Source organism: Eretmochelys imbricata, chromosome 1 (assembly GCF_965152235.1).
Source record: "Eretmochelys imbricata isolate rEreImb1 chromosome 1, rEreImb1.hap1, whole genome shotgun sequence".
Classification (NCBI taxonomy): Eukaryota; Metazoa; Chordata; order Testudines; family Cheloniidae; genus Eretmochelys; species Eretmochelys imbricata.
Genome location: NC_135572.1, coordinates 61011459 through 61035005, shown reverse-complemented (window position 1 = coordinate 61035005; position 23547 = coordinate 61011459). Strand labels below are relative to the sequence as shown.

The window sequence follows — 23547 nt, the reverse complement described above, 5'->3', positions numbered from 1 at the left end:
CATTACTGATTAAGTTTGCAGATGACACAAAGATTGTGGGAGTGGTAAATAATGAAGAGGTCAGGTCAGGGATTCAGAGTGATGTGGATTGTTTGGAAAGCTGTTTGGAAGCACACAATATGTGTTTTAATAAGGCCAATGTAAAATTGTACATCTAGGAACAAAATTGTAGCCCATACTTACAGGATGGGGACTGTATCCTTGGAAGCAGTGACACTGAGAAAGGTTTGGAATAGTAGTGGATAATCAGCTGATCATGAACACCTAGTGTGATTGTGTGGCCAAAAAGGCTAACGCAATCGTTGGTTGTATAAGTGGTACTCCTAGGAGAATTCTGCACCATTGTTTGTGCGCAGAATTCATGGCCCCCGCAGATTTCTGTGCTTTCTCACTGAATAATGACTTTCTGATGAGGAAGTGAAGAGAAGCCACAAGAGTGGTCATGTGCCCCTCCCCAGCAGCTTAGGCGTGTCATTTCGGGCACCTGGAGCAGCTGGCAGAGAGGTAAAGCATGGGGGAAAAGCAGGTCTGGGGACACCCTGGCTGGTGCCAAGTCAGACCCACCTCCAATCTGCCCAATGCCTGTGCATCCAGACCCCCCTGGACCCTCTGCTGAGCCTACCCTCCCCTTCGCAACCATAATCCCCCCCCACCGAGCCATCTGCATCCGAATCTCCCAGTACTAAACCTTACTTCCTGAACCCAGCCCTCCCCAGCCCCTGTGCCTTGAACCTCCCGCACAAGATGCTGTGCATCCAGATCCCTGCCACACACAGCCCCCCCTCCAGTGAACCCCCACACCCAGATTGCCTCACACAGAACTCTGTCACCCACACCTGGACCCCCCCACACTAAGCCACTCCACACTTGGATCCTGCTGGGCTGCGCCTGCCTGCCCACACCTGGTGTGGAGTCAGGGCCTCGGGTGTTTCTGGGGCAAGCCTGGCCCGTGTGCTGTGTCAGGGTTGGGTGCAGCCTCACGACCACTGAGTCCATGTCCCGGGGGTGGGGGGACTGCAGGGTGATCTCACACCTCCATGCAGCCAGTGGCATGTGCTCCCCACTGCCATGCTAGAACCGCCACATTTATTGACAAATAAATGGTGCACACAATATTTTAAAAAACTGCAAAATTCTGCTGATTTTTTTGGGGGGGGGCACTTTTTTTTATTTTTTGACGCAGAATTCCCTCAGGAGTAAAATGGGAATCTTTAGTAGGAGTAAGGAGGTTATATTACTTCTGTATTTGGTACTGGTGTGACTGGTGTGACTGGAATACTGTGTCCAGTTCCGGTGCCAACAATTCAAGAAGGATGTTGATAAATTGGAGAGGGTTCAGAGAAGGACCAAAAAAGTATTAAAGGATGTAAAACCTGCCTTATCGTAATAGACTCAAAGAGCTCAGTTTATTTATCTTAACAAAGAGACGGTTAAGGGGTGACTTAGTCATAGTTTATAAGTAATTCATGGAGACCAAAAATTTGATAGTGGGCTCTTTGATATAGCAGACAAAGGTATAAGAAGATTTACTGGCTGAAGGCTGAAGCTAGACAATTTAGTCTGGAAATAAAGAAAAAATTTTGAACAGTAACTGTAATTAACCATTGGAAAAATTTAGCAAAGGTTGTTGTAGATTCCCCATCACTAACAATTTTTAGATCAAGATTGGATGTGTTTCTAAAAGATGTGCTCTAGTTCAAGCAGGAATTAATTCAGGGAAGTCCAATGGCCTGTCTTGTATAAGAGATCAGACTAGACCTAGATGATGACAGTGGTCCCTTCTGGCCTTATAATCTGTGAATGATGCCAGTTTCAATTACTTGTTTGTTTCTTTCTTTCTTTCTCCCAATCCCATCTGTGTGGGCTTTTTCCAGGAATACCCCTATGCATGGAATGCTATCCCCATGCTGCTGTACCAAGCTGCTACTTTCTCTTCATTAAAGTCCCTTTTATAATACCCTTTTGCCACTAGGCCCTAAAGAGTGAGTTTATAAATTACAAACAAAAAAATGAAATCATCCTCACCAATGTGTTGCATCTCTGAAAATCTACAAGATAGACACATTTCTTAGGACAGAGGCTATCTCTGTTTTCATGTACTGTACACCACCACATACATATTTTATAATAGCAATTCACGGTGCACTTAAAGCACAGATAAAAGTTAAATTTTTAAGTTCCTGGGTTAGTGTTTCTGTGGTGTGGTGTGTAGTTGCTGGTGAGTATTTGCTTCAGGTTGGGGGGCTGTCTGTAAGCAAGGACTGGCCTGCTCCCAAGGACTGAGAGAGTGAGGGATCATTTTCCAGGGTAGGTTGTAGATCGTTGATAATGTGCTGGAGAGGTTTTAACTGGGAGCTGTACGTGATGGCCCGTGGTGTTCTGTTATTTTCCTTGTTGGGCCTGTCCTGTAGTAGGTGATTTCTGGGTACCCGTCTCGCTCTGTCAGTCTGTTTCCTCACTTCCCCAGGTGGGTAGTTTTAAGAATGCTTGATAAAGATCTTGTAGGTGTTTGTCTCTGTCTGAGGGATTAGAGCAAATTTGGTTGTATCTTAGGGCTTGGCTGTAGACAATGGATCATGTGATGTGTCGTGGATGGAAGCTGGAGGCATGTAGGTAAGTATAGTGGTCAGTAGGTTTCCGGTATAGGATGGTGTTTATGTGACTATCACTTATTAGCACTGTAGTGTCTGGGAAGTGGATCTCTTGTGTGGACTGGTCCAGGCTGAGGTTGATGGTGGGGTGGAAATTGTTGAAATCCAAGTGGAATTCTTCAAGGGCCTCCTTCCCGTGGGTCCATATGATGAAGATGTCATCAATGTAGCGCAAGTAGAGGAGTTCTAAGCATAAGTATAATATGCTTATGCCCAGCTGCTTCACTAAATCAGAAGAATTAACTGTTACCCACAGCATTAAGAAATACCACTTTAAAATTGAATTTTTATTATTAACTATAAATCTATTTATCCATGGCTAGAAATGCTGCTTTTTGTGAACTTTCAAAAAGTTTCATGTCGTGAAAATTAGGTTTCCTTTTTTTCACCATTTGCTTCTTAGAGGAAGAACCAACCACTGCCTCACTTTTATGACAATGGTGTCATACGTCATTCTGTATTATGAGTATTCCAAACCTAAATTAACAGAACAGATAGATTATTTTTTAATAATGTCACCTTTTAGTTTCCAAAAACACTACTGATAATTAGCAAAATGTCAAATTAGTTACTAAGTAAACAGAGTACCATTTTCATCCATTTATACTGGTGTTTTCTAACAGCAACTGTTTCTGGGCAGACATTTACAGTTCAATACATAAATCCAGAGATGATTTTCTTTTCTTTGCCTTATATCTAGAATTTTCAAACTTCTGAATCCTCCTCAGTTGTCCAGCAAAAATAATTATTAGGCAGAAAATGTTTGAGCAACCAAAACTACTTCGTAGGCCTCTGCCTCCAAAGCTGCTACCTGAACTGTCTATGCCAAGGGAGAACACCTATAAAGGTAAGCAGTACTAATAACAGATAGTCTTCACAATGCATAGTTCCAAGATTTACATATTCTTTGGAGACAATATTGAAGGAATGTGTATTAATCAATTTAAGTATTCATTTAAACACCATATGGTTGCTATCATTATTCAGCAAATAATAAATGAAACCAGAAGAATTCCTCAAAGAAACTGCACTGTGACAACAAGTATTGGAGTTGGAGGTGTAATGCAGTGTGAATATGACTGGAAGATGATCACTGCATGTGTTCACAACCCAAAGGAAAGCCAGCGCTTGATAAAATTTGAGATTGCTATACTGGTTTTTGTATGAGAGTGTGGGATTAAGTATGAAGAAGACCCATACAGTCTCTTGTCCTACTGAACTGTCTTCAAGATGCAGCTGTACAAAAAGTTTACTAGCTACTTAACTTGTAGAATAGAGTATTGATTAATTAGCATCCTGTGCAGCAGCATAAAGGAGAACAAGAGAAGATCGCTTCAGGGCCCTGCCAAATGCCCCAGAATAGCCATTAAACCAGAGAACATAAATACCACAGTTAGCAAAATAAAATATGTATTAGCTAATATTTATGCACTAAATCAGGAATCCCCTAATTTCCATGTTCTAATGCAGAATGTAATGAGTATTCTGAGGGGTTGGTTGGCTGATTTTTGATGAATCAACTTGTACACAATGTAAAAGCTATATCTAAAGAAGCTACACTTGCTTTCTTGACATTTTCTACTTTCCTTCATTATGGGTAGGGCTGACTCCAGCGTTTTTGCTGCCCCCCCCAAAAACAAAACAAAACACCTTGCCGCCAAACACGGAGGCGAAGAGTTGCGTCCCCGCCGCCGAATTGCTGCTGAGTGCAAAATGCGCTCTGATGGAGCGGCCGCCGAATTGCTGCCGAGGATGGATTGCCATCCCAGAGCCCGACGTCCTGCCGCCCCTTTACATTTGCTGTCCCAGGCTCCTGCTTGGTTCGCTGGTGCCTGGAGCCGGCCCTGATTATGGGCCACTGATTGATGCAGAAGGCATTTTTCCTGTAAGTGCCAGGGACCTAAGGTGTGATCTCTCTTTGAGCTTGCTCTGGGTCTGTGCTGCTGTAGACCTTGCCCAAGGACACCTGTGTCACAAAGACAAATTCTAGCCCTTAATATTGAGAATTTGAAGTATATACATGTGTACTTTCCCAAGCAGATTTCAAACCTGATATGTTCAACTCCCTGTGTGAATTTCAACCTCCCCGACCTCAATGCTCAAATGAGTTTTAAATTAGGAGTATAAAATGTGCTCATCCTCATTATCTTTGCTATCTTCTAACAGATATATATTGTAAAATACAGCTATTTTTTAATTGGTTTATTTCTCTAAATCAGATTTAGATCTCTCAGTGCTACTGATCCAAAGCCAGTCTGTTGCCTTCAGTGGTGTGGATCTGGATTTACACTGTTTGATGTGTGATCAGATTGTGCCCCCCTATATTTTTTTAATCTCTACCTGGTTATTTACATTTTTGGCATTACATGCAACTACCTTAGGGGCCTCAATTCAGGAAGGTACTAGGCACATGCTTACCTCCATTTCTATTAAGGAAAGTACTTAACTTAAAAGCATGTTCTTATGTCCCATTGACTTCAGTGAGACTTAAAGTACCCACTTAAAATTAAGCATGAGCTCAAGTGCCCTTCCTGGAATCAGGGCTTTAAATTGGTAGCCATTTTAAGGTAAAGTTAAAGAGACAGTAGCTTGGACTCCTTTTTCTTCCAACTGCTTTGCACTGCTCAGGCAGTGCAGAACAGTCAGAAAGCTGCCCCTGAGTATTCCAATTTGTTGGGAAGTTGCCACTTGCCAGGTGGCATAAAGCCAATGTAGCTGGCTCTATGCCACTTGCTTCAGGTGTCCCATGACAGAGACAATGGGGAGGCTGTAAAAGAACTGGAGCAGGCAAGACCAGAGCATGCTGTGTTTCAGCTGTCCTTGCTTATGTAATGGGCTCTTGGGGGCATTAAAACCAGGTGCAAGTTAGAGCAGTTCCTAGGCTGCTCCATTTTGTGCTGAAGCTTGTTTGGCCCTATAGTCACCATTAGCATCAGGGTGGGGGAATGGAAACTGCTCCCGTGCTTGTGGATTTAACTTCAAACACTTGCTTATGGTTTCATACATTCAACATATCATAAGTTCATACATTAGCTGAGATGACCCAAAACTACAGTTAGTGCTGAGATAACATGTAAAAAAAATCTTTAATCTGTGACAAAATAAATGCTTGGTTTCACATGGTCTCCCCTCCAATCCCAGAACAAACCAATGTTATAAAAAATAAATTTATAATTAAAATTCAGGATATATGAGGCTCTTTCTTGCATGCATCAAAGTTAATGGCAAAACTCTCATTGACTTCAGTGGGATCAGGAATAGACCACAAGTAATCATTATCAGACACCAGGCCATAACTGATTTCCCTAACACCATAATGAATGCTTATGTTATGATCCAACCAAGGCCTGTCACTATGTGGGTGAGTTACAAAATGACAAACAAAAAGATGTGGCAAGAGATAAAGGTGTTGGGAGAGATGAGAGAGGATGGAGTCAGGAACCAGGGCCGGCTCCAGGCACCAGCTTTCCAAGCAGGTGCTTGGGGCGGCATTTAGAATGGGGTGGCAGTCCGTGTCCCGCAACGGCAATTCGGCGGCAGCTCGGCTGCTCTTCCCTCCACAGCGGCAATTCGGCGGCGGCAATTCGGTGGCGACTGCTTGGGGCAGCAAAATTGGTAGAGCCGCCCCTGTCAGGAACACAGGTAAAGATACAGGGAAGTACAATTGTGATTAGTGATTATGAAAAAATTAAGGGCCTTTGGGGATGGTCCCATCCCTCCTGTGTACAGCTGCATAAGTAAACACTTACATATATACATCTAGAGTCATGTTGCCTTTGAAGGCAATGGGGAGTTCTGCTTAAAAACTGATATCACTGATGATACAATACAGTTCAGAAATATCTGTACATTTTGTATGCTATAGGTGACCTAGAAGATGCAAAAATGCTCTTCGCCATTTATTTAACAATGGCTAGTAACTAGAGCTGTCAAGTGATTAAAAAAATTAAGCGCAATTTAAAAAATTAATCGTGATTAATCGTGCTGTTAAACAATAATAAAATACCATTTAAATATTTTTGGATGTTTTCTACATTTTCAAGTATATTGATTTCAGTTACAACACAGAATACAAAGTGTACAATGCTCACTTTATATTTTTTAATAGAAATATTTGCACTGTAAAAAACAAAAGAAATAGTGTATTTCAAAAGGAGTACTTGTGGCACCTTAGAGACTAACCAATTTATTTGAGCATAAGCTTTCGTGAGCTCATGAAAGCTTATGCTCAAATAAATTGGTTAGTCTCTAAGTTGCCACAAGTACTCCTTTTCTTTTTGCGAATACAGACTAACACGGCTGTTACTCTGAAACCAGTATATTTCAGTTCACCTAATACAAGTACTGTAGTGCAATCTCTTTATCATGAAAGTTGAACTTACAAATGTAGAATTATGTACAAAAAATAACTGCATTCAAAAATAAAACAATGTAAAACTTTAGAACCTACAAGTCCACTCAGTCCTTCTTCAGCCATTCGCTCAGACAAAGAAGTTTGGTTATAATTTGCAGGAGATAATGCTGCCCACGTCATGTTTACAATGTCACCTGAAAGTGAGAACAGGCGTTCGCAGATACCTTGCAACGCCAGCTACAAAAGTGCCATGCGAATGCCTGTTCTCACTTTCAGGTGACAGTGTAAATAAGAAGCAGGCAGCAGTATCTCCCGTAAATGTAAACAAACTTGTTTGTCTTAGCAATTGGCTGAACAAGAAGTAGGATTGAGTGGATTTGTAGGCTCTGAAGTTTTACATTGTTTTGGTTTGAGTACAGTTATGTAACAAAAAAAATCTACATTTGTAAGTTACACTTTCACAATAAAGACATTGCACTTCAGTACTTGTCTGAGGTGAATTGAAAAATACTATTTCTTTTGTTTATCATTTTTACAGTGCAAATGTTTGTAATAAAAAATAATCATATAAAGTGATCACTGTACACTTTGTATTCTGTGTTGTAATAGAAATCAATATATTTGCAAATGTAGGAAAACATTCAAAATATTTAATAAATTTCAATTGGTATTCTATTGTTTAACAGTGCGATTAATAGTGATTAATTTTTTAAATTGCAGTTAAGTGTTTTGAGTTAATCGCGTGGGTTAACTGCGATTAATCAACTAATAACTAATAATTACATATTAACTTTAAATATAGAGTTAACAGCCAATAACAATTGATAGTAGGAATATTAGCTCAATAATAGCTCAAAGAAAGAGCTGAAAACTCCACTGCTTGAGACTTTTTAAAAACTAGGTTCTGATCCTACCAGAAGGGCTCTTACTTCTGTACTGTCCCATTGACTTCAGTCAAACTTGTGCTCCTACAAGAGGCTGCTGTGCAGATTCTGATGTAGGGGGGTCAGTACTTTAGACTGGACAATATGTTAAAATAAACTAGCACTGTAAAAGAACAATCCTGCGTTGGCATGGAAAAGATGTCCTAATAGGTCTTTTCTATGACCTATATGTAAAACAATTTAAATAGCTAAAACTATTAAATCTGAACATAATAAGTAAACTAAAGGAAAAAGTTCTGAAACAAATTTTTCATAGTATTTGATATGCATAACTAATTTGAAATTTCTTAACATTAATATTATGATATTGTTTTATTAATATAGTGTCACTTATGGTGTGTTTATTATTTATACCAATTCCAGTTATCATTTATTATTTCACTAATTGATAAAGAATACTCATAACATTATACTGGTATGGTAAAAAATAAGTAAGAAGGGAAATCTCAGCAAGTGAATTAAAGTTGAAAAGTAAGAAGTTGCATTTCTTGTTCTCTTGATATTATTAAGTCCATTAGGGGATTAGTTGGTGAAATTTTCCATCTCTGTCAAAACATTTCCAGTCTGGCACCATCCAAAATGTATCTAAATATTTCTGGCTCAATACCAGAGCTCTGCTCCACTGATTTTAAATGATTTAAAATGATAAACCTTTTATCCAGAGACAGTGTTCTGTTGCAATGGCTTTTTTTCTAGTATAACATATGATTAGTGATGAATGCTATTTAGAATGTATAGATTTATACAGTACCCTGACAAGAATCAAAGTGCTGTACAATAAAGTACATTCAAGGATCACTTCGCACCACAAAATGCAGCCATTACATTTGATGGATGTTTATAAAGTGGAGTGACCGTTGATCAGAATCCAGCTTTTCAGTAATGGTAATATGATCACCTTGGAGTACACGCTTGTTCTGTGTTTCATCAAGTATGAAACAAGTTCATTCCTTAAGAATAAGATGAACCTATTCCCAGGAAGGTGGGGCACTAAGTGGGTGATATAACGTATCCAGACAATACACAGGAGTCCTATGTGGCTGCTCTTCTAGCTGGTAGCCTAGAAAAAAGGCTGCAGCTCCTCTGTGGAGATTTTTGGGCACTGGACCCATATAGTCACCATTTAAGTTTCCTTTCACAGGCTTATCACACTGGTCGCATCTGCATCATCCTAGTTGAAGCCAGCACAGAGCCCACATCACGGTGTTTAGGGGATGTGGAAGCCCCCTGCATGGTTGCTTCTGCCTGAGCCTCCGCTCCACACAACCATGGCTATCATGGGGCCTAGATGGTATAGAGAGCCTTATGTGGGTCCTGCGTAATGGGATGGATGTTAGTCCAAGTGACCATTATTAGAAACTAAATATGTCAGTTCATGACTGGCTAATAGTTTAAAATTATTTGTTGGTAAATTAACAAATCAGCCATTTGGCAGTTTAACCAGTGGAAGTTTAATTTGCTGCTTCTTGTTAAAGATGGTATATATTGTTCTTTGGAGCAACACATTTCATAAGGGATTAAATTGTGGCTCTCAGTCACAGCCCCAGAGTAGGGGATCTGTGGAGGAACACTGCCCCAAAAAGAGCCCCTGCAAGCTTCTTGCAGCAAGGACTGCCTTTTTGTTATGTGTTTCCAGTGCCTCACACAGTGGGACCTGATCCTTGATTCAGGACTCTAAGCATTATCACAGTAATCAAGCTTTATGTGCACTGGAACCTCAGTAATTAGTTTTTCACTAATCTGTGTGGCTCATCATAAGCATTCTAAATATACATGTCTAACACTTACATGTTTACAAATTACTACAGATCATTCAGTGTTGTTTACTTTGTTTAAAATTAAATTATACTTGTCAAATAAATTTACAAAGCAAAACATTTTGTGATGCAGTAGGGTTGATTTTTTTTAAATGATTATTTTTGTGTGTTTACTCAGTGTAGGGGAAATTCTCTCTAAAGCATCCAGTTTGAGTCAATCACAATATTTTCTTGAAAAACGTGTGAAATGTATGCCTAGGTATAAATGTATCTTCACTTTTCTTGCTTTTGTGTTCTCCAGACAGGATTCCTCAAAAAGACCAACCTGGAGTGACCAGAAGCACAAATGATGAAGACAGTAATATTTTTTCCAGTAGTTATTTCAGTGGTCAAACACAAGTCCATCCCAAAGATACACACTTCCTTCTTGATCAAAATCTAAAAAAGGAATTGACTCTTACTGCTCCTTATTGTTGTATACCTCCTGACTGCCCATTGCAGAAAGATGGTAGATCCTTGGACATGGAGGTTCTAGCTCCCCCTGAGGAGAGTGACTCTGTTTATTGGTCTTTACCAGACTCTGCTGCTGCTGCAAGCACAACTGACAAGGATAGAGTTACTCTTTCTGGCTATTATTCGAGCAGTCGAACATCAGTCCAACTCAAAGTCCAACATCTTTTTCCTGATCAAATTCTTAAAGATATTATTATAACTCCAACTCCTAGTGGTCCTGCCAGCTTCCCATTACACAAATGTCGTAAATCCTTTCGCAGGCAGCTTCTTGGTTTACCGAAGGATGAGCCTGCTTATTTTACTTCACCAGAGTTTACCTTTGGGAGCTTAGCTGCCGTGTCCCCTTCTCACCCATCACCTGTGATGGCAACCTTTAGAAAGTTACAGCGAGAAACAGCTGGCTATCAAAATCTCACTACCCAGTTGACCAATAAAGAAAGAAAGACCATACAGACTGAAGTTAACACAATAGTATTGTCTGATAATGAAGAGTTCCCAGTAATTTCACGAAGAAAGCCTGAGAGACAGAGTATCATTGGTACTGTATTTTATATTGTCAAGTGTTCTAATTCACTTTTGTCTGTGCATGATTTTTACTGAAAGCATTTCCGAAATAGGCCTCCTTTACAGGAAAAAACGATGCCATTTGTCTGTGAGAATGTTACATCATTATTTAAGAACTAGATAGGGCAAAATTGTAGCTAGTAATAACTAAACTAACTTTATGTTTAAAAACATTAATAGCAGGTAACAATTTATACTAAGAATATCTTAAAATACTTAATAGTATAAGGAAAATGTTTAAAGCCCCATTGCTTGAGGCTTTGAAAACTGGCCCCTAATCCTGCAACGGGATCCATGAAAGATAGTCCTAACACCTGCACAGAGTCCTTCTAGGCCCAGTTCATTGTAGCTCTGCATCTTGTGTAGTCATTTAAATGAGTGTAAAATGCTAATATTCTGGTTTACTATCATTTTGCAATTACTTTGCACTAGTGTAAGGTCCAGATTTGTAAAGGTATTTAGGTGTTGCTGAGCTTAGTGTTGCATTGCCTATATCAATTAGCCTTAATCTTATTTTCTGAAGTGGTTTAGGCACTGAAGAGCCTAAATCCCATTGCCAGTAAGTAGGATTTTGGCTCTTAAGTGAGAATAAGATTTAGGCTCCTGAGCACAGCAGCATCTAAATACCCATAAGAATCTAGGTCTAAATGACTACATAAGGTGCAGGACAACAGTGAATTGGGCCCACTGGCTTCAGTAGGACTCTGATGGTATTTCTGGGTAAAGAGTGGATTGGGCTTTTTAACCATAGTAGTTTTTGCTTATGTGCACAGAGTTGAACAGGGATCTTGGGTTCTTATGACTTTCCTCCAAGTCTAAAGCACTAAGCAGAGATCTTTGATTAGGAGAAGATGAGTGTACATCTCACAATCAACTTCCTTTGCTCCCAGAAGAGACAGGCACTAGTGAACCATATTTCTTCCAATTTTTTACCTCTAAGTAAATAACAGGTTTGATAAAATTATGGTGTAGCAGTGCCCACACTACAGTTAAGATTGTGTTACAGCATAACTTTTAACCTTTTACTTATTTATTTATAGATATAGATATCTCATTGAATAGGCAAAAATCAAAACATAGAATATAAACTTTGAGCACTGTTTGAATTTTTCATGATGGTGTGATGAAAATTGAATTGATAGGGTAATTTTATTATTATTCTCTTTCTGATGATTCCTTCTTCCACTGCCTCCCTGGATTGCTTCACTCTTCTTTGTATACCTTTTGCAAAAACTCTGCAACTCTCTGGGACCTATCTTTTGTCCAGATTGTTGCTCCTCACGTGCTGATTCCTAGAATATCAGTTATACATCGGTATTGTTTATCAATATTTTATACCTCTTCAGCTGTAACAGAAAATGTGTGCCAAAGCAAACCCACTGAATTTTAATTCAACAATAAATAACGTACCAAGAGATAGGACTTAATGTGAAATCACTGGTGGCCTAGAACCCAAGCTTATGGCATGAGCAATCCCAAGTTTAGCCACTGTGCTATGACCTTTCAGAGCAACTAACCTACTTTTAGTTAGCCTATCTTTAAACTGTAAACTGCACTTCATCCCAAAGCCAGGGATAGAATCAACTGGTGATTTCCAGTCACCAATTTTATATTAGCTACTAAATAGGTGGGTAATCCACTGTGAAAGTGTGTCGTCTCCTCTGATGGCTGGTCTAGAAAAGGGTGAGCAATTATTCCTGTAGCTAAGTTAGTAGTGATTCCCACAGGGGAAATAAGCAAGCCTTAACTGTTGCTAAATGTAATTTTTGTTTGCTAATGAAAATTTAAGAATCTGATTCTAGGACTGGTCAGACAGTCCAGTTCTATTATTTCTCTGTGCTAATTTACAGGCTTGGCCTTTTATGACCTGAAACATTGTAAACATTTTTAATGTATTTTTTTCTGGGGAAGGGTGATGGGTGGAAAAAAGTGAGTAGGCAACATTCACCCATTATTTTCTTAAAATATTTCTTAGAGAGACACTTATTTCAAGGGTTGCATGGAACGTTAAAATGAGTATACACTGTAACCAGATAGTTATGGCATTTTGTCGTTAAATTGATTGTACAATCTATAGTTCAGAACTGTTAATGTTAATATATATCTCCACCCTCATCCTGAACAAATAGGCACTGAACTCCCACTGTAAATATAACACACCAGCTGACACACATGCATATTTCAATTCTGTGATTTTTACATTAAAATTGCTTCCAAATTTGGGCCCATCACCAACCAAATAAATCACCCATTTACATAACATTTCCTGAATGTTACATAAAAACATGGTTTGCAGCCACCATTTGCAGTCTCACCCTCTATCTCATTTACACACCCCAGTACCAGTACAAAACTATATACAGAATTATGTAAAATGGAACATGAAACCACACCAACTCTATATTAATCATATGAACACGTAACCATTAATGTGGCTGTGGTGTTGAGGCTGCACATTGGTTGTTCAAAATGGGTGGAGATAAGTGGATTGTGGTTGGTGGAAGGGAGGGAGCTGAGGTTGAGAAAGGGAACTGATGAGTGGCGTGCAGATGGGCTGTTGAATGACATAGAGGCGTATTTCCTTTCTTCTTATGGTTTGCATTGGCTGGAAATAAAGTGCATCAATCTTAACTCTAAGATAAGCCTATATTGCATTTTAGTGGGAATATAGGTGTGGTGGTGGTTTTTTTGTTTTTTTTTTAAATGACTGCTGGGAATACTGGAGAAATAGTGTATCAGGAATTTCAGATAGCTGTCCTATGACACATGCAAGCTATGATAAGAAATTTGGTTCCCTGATGGTCATTTATACTATGTCCCTTTATGCTGCTCTGGTAATGTAAAGAGGCCTTAAAAGTAAACGTTGACTTGATGGTCCATTTATGCTGCCAGAGCTGTGTAAATGATCCTTTGGGTAAATGAGAAATGGGCTAGTCTGACTAAGTTAATACATTTCTCACATACCTCTTCTACCACCACTCCCAACTTTTTTCAGAAATGGCTTTGGAGGAGAAAATAAGAAAATCTAACTCATTGGAACAGATTTTAGAAGAAGGTGATGAAGGGGAAGAATCTTATATGGACAGTTTAAAGCTGTACGCTCATGGACAGAGCAAAAAAGTGTCCTATTCAGGTAGGGGCAAGATATATACATTACAATTATGAAATAAACTATGTACAGCACTGTAGTGGGAATTTTGTAATGGCAATATAAAAGATGAAGAACAGTCCTACTATCAACTCCCAGTACTGCATGCCATTTTTAAGGGGAGAATGAAATGGATGTTATAATAAATTATAATGGATGTTGTCATAATAAATAATAGAAATGTACAATTACAATAAAACCAAGACAGGAAGGAAATTCAGAGCCAAAGCTTTTCACTCTCACCCTGTTGGGCTTTTGGATTGTAGGGTCTTAAACCAGTGAGTGAGGAATCCATTTGGGCTATTAACAGTAAGAGTGGTAGAAAGCTTTTGTAACCAAACCTGAAATTCATCCCAAGCTTGTGCCATGGATTGAGCCACCCAGAATTAAAGCCCTCAATCAATTGCCACTTTCTGAAAATTTAGGCTTTAATGGTTTATCTAAACAGAATCAAAATCTTCAATCTCTTTAACATCATCTGTTGTGGGTTGAAGCTATAGATGGACCTGAACAAGATGCTCCCAAACTTTAGGAAAGTTCTTCTCCAAATCCAAACATCACTGCTCAGGCCCTTGTATCAATAGCTGAAACCCATTCTGCTGCTCCCCCTTCAAAAAAAAAAGTTGAATAAATTTGAATGCTTTTAAAGGGTCAAATTCTGCAGTCTTTATCCAGGTAATGCTAAGATACTGATTTGTAACAGGGAATTTTGCCTGAGTAAGGCCTGACAGTGCATGGAAGGATTTGGCTATAAATTTGGGATCTACATAATGAAGCTTTAGTTCTTTATTTCCTAATCTCAATGATTATTTCTTTATTTGACTACGTATATTTTTTAATTGCAGAACCTGATCGTGCCCTTGATGATGATACTATAAAGGGTATCCAGGGATTCGGGTACCAGAATTTGTTAAGAGATCAGGATGAACAAGAAAAACTGATGGCCAGGTCCAGAATGGCAGTTTTATACTGCACAATCCATAGAAGAACTGAACTTAATCTTAAGGTATACCTTTTAAAAATTACAGCTGCACCCACTTTCCATATCGCTATCCTTAATGATCAACTGCTGCTTTCATTAGAAACACAGTTTCCCTGGGATTCATAAGTTGGCTTTCTTAACTTCATTCACCTAGAACCTGGTATTAAAATTGTCAGTATATGGCCACTTTTTAAAAATTAAAAATGGCTAAAATAATTTAAGATTTGTTTACCAATTTTAGATTAGTCTTAAGCTTGGTTGTTCTAGATGCGCCTTTTTAATTCTCTTGCCTCACCTTGATCTCCCTCTTTATTATCTATTTCCTCTCCTTTTTCACCCTCACTCTTCTTCCCTTATATTGTGTGTCTCTCCTCATTTTTCTGATGCACCTCATGATTTATGTGACATCTCTTGGCCCTAGCACCTCTTGCAGTATTGGACTGAGTTTGGACACATTGCTACTTCTTCTCCTCCATATAGTGCCATCAGATTGCTTCAGCACCATGCAAGTAGGAGTGGCAAGATCCTGAAGGTGGGATAAGGTGCCCAGCCCTCTTTCTAGGAGGCCAGAGACTTCACAGTCTAAAGTTTCTGGAACCCTGCCTGGCATTAATTCGGCCCTGTTATGTAGATGCTGTTTTTAATTATTTCTGTTTTCATGTAATGCATGGATCTGTTGAGTCAAAGCATTGACAATTGATCTGTTTGTCAGTATAATAATGCTTAATATTTATTCAACTATTTATTATTGTTCCCTGTTTACATTCAATCTGTAGTATCTGTTAGGAACGTATGGTTTACTAAGTAACTTTCATAGAAATGACTCACAATTCTAGCTTACAAGGAAATAGTTACTTCACATAAATTTCTCTAAGGTTGTAGAGAAAAGTATATTAATGTATTAAGATTATAATATATGATATAATTAAATACTGTATCCAACTATTTATACCCAAGGGTGTAGACAAAGGTTGTGCATGCAATCGTGACTTAATTTCCTGATTTGAGTCAAAATCATGAATTCATATTTTTTTACCATAGCTTTTTGTATGGGGTTTCCTAGCTTTGAAAGAAAGGGGTTTTAAAAAATGAAAAGAGGAAGCTTCACTTTCTAAGACTCTGGATCTCTGAGTTGCAAACATCATGTACATTCCAGAACCTATTTAGCTAGACAGCTCCAGAGTACACATCCCGTGCACCTTAGGAAGATCACAGGAAACAGCCCCGTACATTTCATACAAAGAGGGCATAATAAAAGATAAAAGTAGTAACTAGGTCATGCAGAGCATAGAAAGTGGGAACAAGTAGCTTAAATTTGATGCAAGAGGAAAGAGGAGATCAATGAAGTGGGAGGTGAGAGGCAATGTGGCCCTCAGTTAGGCAAATCCTTTGATGCTCCTTGCATAATGATTTGATACTGTCTCGCATGACTTTCTTATAAACAAACTAGGGAAATACAACCTAGACTGAGCTGTTATAAGGTAGGTGCATAACTGGTTGGAAAACCATTCCCAGAGAGTAGTTATTAGTGGATCACAGTCAAGCTGCAAAGGCATATCAAGTGGGGACTCACAGGGATTGGTAATGGGTCGGTTCAGTATCTTCATCAGTGATTTAGAAAGTGTCAGAGAGAGTACACTTATAAAGTTTGCAGACGATACCAAGCTGGCAGGGGTTGGTTGCAAGTGCATTGGAGGATATGATTAAAATTCAAAATGATCTGGACAAACTGGAGAAATAGCCTGAAGTAAATAGGGTGAAATTCAGTGAGGACAAATGCAAAGTACTCCACTTATGAAGGAATAATCAGTTACACACCCACAAAATAGGAAATGACTGCATAGGAAGGAGAACTGCGGAAAGGGATCTGAGGTTTATAGTGGATCACAAGTTAAATATGAGTCAATGGTGTAAAACTGTTGCAAAAAAGCAAACATAATTCTGGGATATATTAGCAGGAGTATTGTAAGCAAGACACACTGATAAGGCCTCAGCTGGAGTATTGTGTCCAGTTCTGGGTGCCACATTTCAGGAAAGAGGTGGACAAATTAGAGGAAGTCTAGAGGAGAGCAACAAAAATGAGTAAAGTTCTAGAAAATGTGAACTATGAAGAAAGATTGGAAAAAATGGGGTTTGTTTAGTCTGGAGAAGAGAAGACTGAGAAGGGACATAACAGTTTTCAAGTACATAAAAATTTACTAAAAGGAGGAGGGAGAAAAATTGTTTTTGTTAACCTCTCAGGATAGGACAAGAAGCAATGGGCTTAAATTGCAGCAAGGGAGGTTTAGGTTGGACATTAGGAAAAACTTCCAAACTGTCAGGATAGTTAAACACTGGAATAAATTGCCTAGTCCTGCCTTGAGTGAAGGAGGTTGGACTAGATGACCTGAGGTCCCTTCCAGTCCTACACTTCTATGATTCTTTGTATCCATCAATGGAGTCATTTTGGTGATTTGTCTAACTATTTTTTTTTTAAATCTTTTAAATTACATCCTGATGGAGCCCGTTCTTAGCTCTGCCCCTCCCCCACCCCATTGATAAAAAATGTTGATTTTTTAATTTAGTTAATATATCCTTTCTACTGAATATGTCTTCTAGGGTTATTTCCTGACTCTCCTTCCAGACCTGACACCTTTAGTCGACACTTTGTTGTATCTTAACCTATCATTCAATGACTTACACTTCTTTCCCAGGGAGGTATGTACCAGTTATTTTCCTTATCGTTATTAAGAGTAAAACTGTAAGGCTGTCTGAATTTTTACAGTTTAATATTAAACTAAACATAAAAAAATGTAACTTTCAAACAACAATGATTTAATAAGAGGTGCAATAAGAGATGCAAATTGCATAGCTCAGATATTAGAAAAACATCATTCCTTTACATTTCTGGTTATTTATGGGATAGTAAGAATCAATGTGAGCCTGGAAAGATTCCAACAAGATTTAGAAATATCTCTGCATCTGTGTCTGAAGGTCCCATTCTGATCTTGCTTTATACTAGTGTCACTCAGTTGACTTCAATGGGAAGTGACTCCTGATTTAAACTTATCCTCATTTATGGAGCACCAATCTATGGTTAATACTAATATTCCACACAAAAAATACGCTGAAAGAACCTTAATCCGGTTGCAAAGTCAAGCACTCAAAAGTTAGGAAATTCCAGAATTAAAGTTGCCTGTGCAATCTTAATGCAACTCCCTTGTGCATATGCTATGATCCAGTCCTCAATTACATGATCACATACTACTTTTTCCACAGGATCCATGCCTCGTTCAGTGCACAGGACAGACAGTACTCAACTAATAAGCAGCTAGTCAATATTTTTTTCCTCATTGTTCAGTGTGTGACTGTAGGCTTTACTTACTGCACATTATTCAGATCCTACTCTGAAGTCAGAAGTATTAATTTTCTCAGGGGCTTTGATTAATGCTCAGAACTATAGTATCTGAGTGTTTCACAAACATTGGTGATTTGATTTTCACCACACTTCTGTGAGATGAGTGCGTATTTATTATCCCTCTTTTGCAGATGGAGAGCTGAGGCACAAAGAGATTAAAGTCAAAACTATCCACTAATTTTGGGAGCCCAGTTTGTGATCCTGGAACCTGATTTTTCAGAGTACTTACCATTATATAGCACAGTATATGTATGTTTAGGGCCCTACCAAATTCATGGTCCATTCTGATCAATTTCATGGTCATAGGATTTTAAAAATTATAAATTTCATGACTTCAGCTATTTAAATCTGAAATTTCATTATGTTGTAATTGTAGGGATACTGACCCAAGAAGGAGTTTGGGAGAGGGTCACAAGGTTATTGTAGGAGTGGTTGCAGTACTGCTACCCTTACTTCTGTGCTGCTGGCAGCAGTGCTGCCTTCAGAGCTGGGCAGCTGGAGAGTGGTGGATGCTGGCTGGGAGCCCATCTCTGAAGGCAGAGCTGCCTCCAGCAGCAGCGTAGAAGTAAGGATGGCATGGTATGGTATTGCCACCTTTACTTCTGCGCTGCTGCCTGCACAGCTGGGCCCTCAGTCAGCAGCCGCCACTCTCACTTCTGCGCTGCTGCCTTCAGAGCTGTGCAGCTGGAGTGTGGCATGGTATGGTATTGCCACCCTTACTTTTGTGCTGCTGCTGACTGGGAGCTGCCTTCAGAAATGGGAGCCTGGCCAACAGCCGCCACTCTCTGGTTGCCCAGCACTGAAGGCAGCACAAAAGTAAGGGTGGTAATACCGTGACCCCCCCCTAAAATAACCTTATGACACCCCCCATAACTCCCTTCTGAGTCAGGACCCCCAGTTTGAGAAATGCTGGTCTCCTCCCCCTTCCCCCCCCCCATGAAATTGGCATAGTATAGGGTAAAAGCACACAAAAGACCAGATTTCACGGCGAGAGACCAGATTTCACGGTCTGTGATGCGTTTTTCATAGCCATGAATTTGGTAGGCTATGTAGGTCCAAAGCACAGCTTCCATTGACTTCAGTTGCAGCTGTGAGTGCTCAGCACTTCTGCACATAAAGCCCCAAGGTCTCACTCTGGGCGCCCAGAAAATGAGGAACACACAATTAGTGACCACCTGGTAAAAGTTTGGTTTAAGTGATTTGCCCAGTATCACATAGGAACTCTATGGCAGAGGTAGGAGTAGAATCAAATTCTCCACTTCAACTCTATTCTGTGCTGATAAGGCCTCAGCTGGAGTATTGTGTACAGTTCTGGGTGCCACGTTTCAGGAAAGATGTGGACAAATTGGAGAAAGTCCAGAGAAGGGCAACAAAAATGACTAAAGGTCTAGAAAACATGAGATATGAAGGAAGATTGGAAAAAATAGGGTTTGTTTAGTCTGGAGAAGAGAAGACTGAGTGGGGGCATGATAACAATTTTCAAGTACATAAAATATGGTTCTAAGGACGAGGGGAAAAAATTGTTCTTGTTTACCTCTGAGGATAGGACAAGAAGCAGTGGACTTAAATTGCAGAAAGGGAACTTTAGTTTGGACATTAGGAAAAGCTTCCTAACTGTAATTAAGCACTGGAATAAATTGCTTAGGGAGGTTGTGGAATCTCCATCATTGGAGGTTTTAAGAACAGGTTGTACAAACACCTGTCAGGAATGGTCTAGTTATTACATAGTCCTGCCCTGAGTGCAGGGGTTTGGATTGGATGACCTCTCGAGGTCCCTTCCATTCCTACACTGCTATGATTCTATGAGACAATCATTCCTCTTCCTACAATCCCCTGTCCCATTCACCACACACCTTCCAACTGCAATAAATGAAGCAGGGTGCCTGCAGACCACAGCCTCCTGTACTACACAACCCTGATTCATCCCCAGAGCAGGTTCATCCTGTGCATTGAAAGAGGTAGGGGTCCTGTGGGAAAATAGTATGTGATAGTGTAATTAGACTGATCATAATACATACCCATAAGGGCCAAATTAAGGTTGTGCTGGCAATCTTAATTTTGGAATTTCCAAATGTTGAGTGTTTGACTGTGCAAGCCAAATAATGTTTGCTTAACATAGTTTTTGTGTAATTTCCTAGGTTTTTGAAAAAGCAAACTGAAAAACATTGTACCGAGGCCCAAATGGGTCATCAGCAGGGTTGGAATCTTTGGATCCATCACAAAAACCTCTGCCATTTGAACTAACAGAGTAACTGACAGATGATAACATACAACTGCTGTGGAGCAGTATTCAAGGAGGCCAGCACACTTTGCCATTGGGTTACACCAGTACTTATTCACAGGAGAGGAATGGTGGGACTCTGGAATATTGGTTTTCATTCCAGACTGGTCTGTCCATTTCCCCCAAGCGTGATCTGTAGTACCTCATCTCTCCCACTGGTCCGTGTCCCAGTCCTGCCTCTTCCCCACCCCGGCTTCTCATCTTAGTCCCATTCTCCTTATCTAGCCACTCCCAGTCTCTACTTCTTAGGCTTTTCATCTAAATGCCAAATCCTTGTCCAGCAAGCCCTACCTCACCCCTCGGAGCTTCCTGTTCTAGTCTCCTTGCCCAGAGATTGCCAGTCCATCCCAGACCTTCATCTAAGCTGTCTCTCTCCCCCAGACTGGCCTCCAGTCTAGTCTCATCATCCACATTCCCCATCCCCACTGGCTTTCAGTCCAGTTCCAATTTCTCTCCCCAGCCTCCTCATCCAATCTCAGTGTTGTTCACCCCCCCCACACACATAGCGGGTTCTTATCTTAAGTCTCTTTACCTAGTCAGTCCCGCACTCCCCACAGCTCCTCATGCAATCTCTGTCTCTCCCATCCCCCACCTACTGAGCTTAAACTCAAAAAAGAAGCTTACAAGAACTGGAAATTTTGACAGATGACTAGGGAAGAGGATAAAATATTGCTAGAGCATGCAGGGATGTAATCAGGAAGGCCAAGGCACAATGGGAGTTGCAGCTACCAAGGGATGTGAAGGGTAACAAGAAGGGTTTCTACAGGTATGTTAGCAACAAGAAGAAGGTCAGGGAAAGTGTGGAACCCTTATTGAATGAGAGAGGCAACATCGTGGCAGATGATGTGGAAAAAGCTAAAGTACTCAGTGCTCTTTTTGCCTCGGACTTCACAGGCAAGGGCAGCTCCCAGACTGCTGCACTGGGCAACACAGCATGGGGAGTAGGTGAGCAGCCCTCAGTGGTGAAAGAACAGGTTAAGGACTATTTAGAAAAGTCGGACATGCACAAGTCCGTGGATCCAGATCTAATACATCCAAGGGTTCTGAGGGAGTTGGCTGATGTGACTGCAGAGCCATTGGCCATTATCTTTGAAAATTTGTGGCGATCGGGGGAGGTCCCGGACAATTGGAAAAAGGCAAATATAGTGCCCATATTTTTAAAAGGGGAAAAAAGAGAACCTAGGGAACTACAGACCAGTCTGCCTCACTTCAGTCTCCAGCAAAATCATAGAGCAGGTCCTCAAGGAATCCATTTTGAAGCACTTGGAGGAGAGGAAGATGATCAGGAACAGTCAACATGGATTCACCAAGGGCAAGTCATGCCTGACCAACCCGATTGCCTTCTATGATGAGATAACTGGCTCTGTGGATCTTTGGAAAAAAGCAGTAGATGTGATATATCTTGACTTTAGCAAAGCTTTTGATGCGGTCTCCCACAGTATTCTTGCCAGCAAGTTAAAAAAGTATGGATTGGATGAATGGACTATAAAGTGGATAGAAAGCAGGCTAGATTGTTGGGCTCAACGGGTAGTGATCAACAGCTCGATGTTAGTTGGCAGCCGGTATCAAATGGCATGCCTCAGGGGTCGATCCTGGAGCCGGTTTTGTTTAACATCTTTATTAATGATCTGGATGATGGGATTAATTGCACCCTCAGCAAGTTTTCAGATGACACTAAGCTGGGGGGAGAGGTAGATACGATGGAGGATAGGGATAGGGTCCAGAGTGACACAGACAGTTTGGAGGATTGGGCCAAAAGAAATCTGGTGAGGTTCAACAAGGACAAGTGCAGAGTTCTGCACTTAGGAAGAAAGAATCCCATGCACCGCTACAGGCTGGGGACTGATTAGCTAAGCAGCAGTTCTCCAGAAAAGGACTTGAGGATTACAGTGGATGAGAAGCTGGATATGAGTCAGCAGTGTGCCCTTGTTGCTAAGAAGGCCAATGGCATATTGGGCTATATTAATAGGAGCATTGCCAGCAGATCGAGGGAAGTGATTATTCCCCTCTATTGGACACTGATGAGACCATGCCAGGAGTATTGCATCCAGTTTTGGTCCCCCCCAATACAGAAGAGATGTGGACAAATTGGAGAGAGTCCAGCAGAGAGTAACGAAAATGATTAGGGGGCTAGGGCACATGACTTACGAGGAGAGGCTGAGGGAACTGGGGTTATTTAATCTACAGAAGAGACGAGTGAGGGCAGATTTGATAGCAGCCTTCAATTACCTGAAGGGGGTTTCCAAAGAGGATGGAGCTCGGCTGTTCTCAGTGGTGGCAGATGACAGAACAAGGAGCAATGGTCTCAAGTTGCAGTGGGGGAGGTCTAGGTTGGATATTAGGAAACACTATTTCACTAGGAGGGTGGTGAAGCACTGGAATGGGTTACCTAGGGAAGTGGTGGAATCTCCATCCTTAAAGGTTTTTAAGGCGTGGTTTGACAAAGCCTTGGCTGGGATGATTTAGTTGGTGTTGGTCCCGCTTTGAGCAGGGGATTGGACTAGATGACCTCCTGAGGTCTCTTCCAACCCTGATATTTTATGATTCTATTCTATGATACTGATTCCCCATCCCCATTCCCATTGTCCCCTCCTGTCTCCTAGTTTCCTTCCAACCAAGTCCCAGTTTCTGTGCACAACCAGTCCCCGAACTCCCTCCTGGCTCCCAGTCTCTGTCTCCTCCATGCTGCATGGGCCAGGCGGTGGGTGTGTGTGGGGGGTGTCATTAACTCACCTGTGTTCTCAATTTCTCAGTTAACGTGCTTGGACCCAGATATGGTATGGGCTGCAGCAGCCCAGAGCTGCAATCACTGGAAAGGTCCTGCTCTGACCTGGGCTGGAGCATACTCAGTGCAGACAGAATCTTTGGGGAAATTAGCTGCTAAAATCTAAAGAAGTCTCTACTGATCATATGTGACCTGTGATTTTTTTCAAAGGCTTATAACTTGGCCAAATTA

General features: G+C 40.6%; 1 protein-coding gene across 1 annotated transcript in view; it reads left to right on the top strand.

The window, feature by feature from the left end:
* The first annotated feature begins 3410 nt into the window (after nucleotides 1-3410).
* The window catches only part of LRRC63 (leucine rich repeat containing 63), a 35372-nt gene continuing 15235 nt past the window's right edge, over nucleotides 3411-23547 (top strand). Inside the window, exons 1-5 of the mRNA XM_077806833.1 lie at nucleotides 3411-3498; nucleotides 10008-10757; nucleotides 13779-13916; nucleotides 14777-14937; nucleotides 17512-17610. Of these exons, the coding sequence (XP_077662959.1) occupies nucleotides 3411-3498; nucleotides 10008-10757; nucleotides 13779-13916; nucleotides 14777-14937; nucleotides 17512-17610 (1236 nt within the window). The remainder of the gene's footprint in view (nucleotides 3499-10007; nucleotides 10758-13778; nucleotides 13917-14776; nucleotides 14938-17511; nucleotides 17611-23547) is intronic.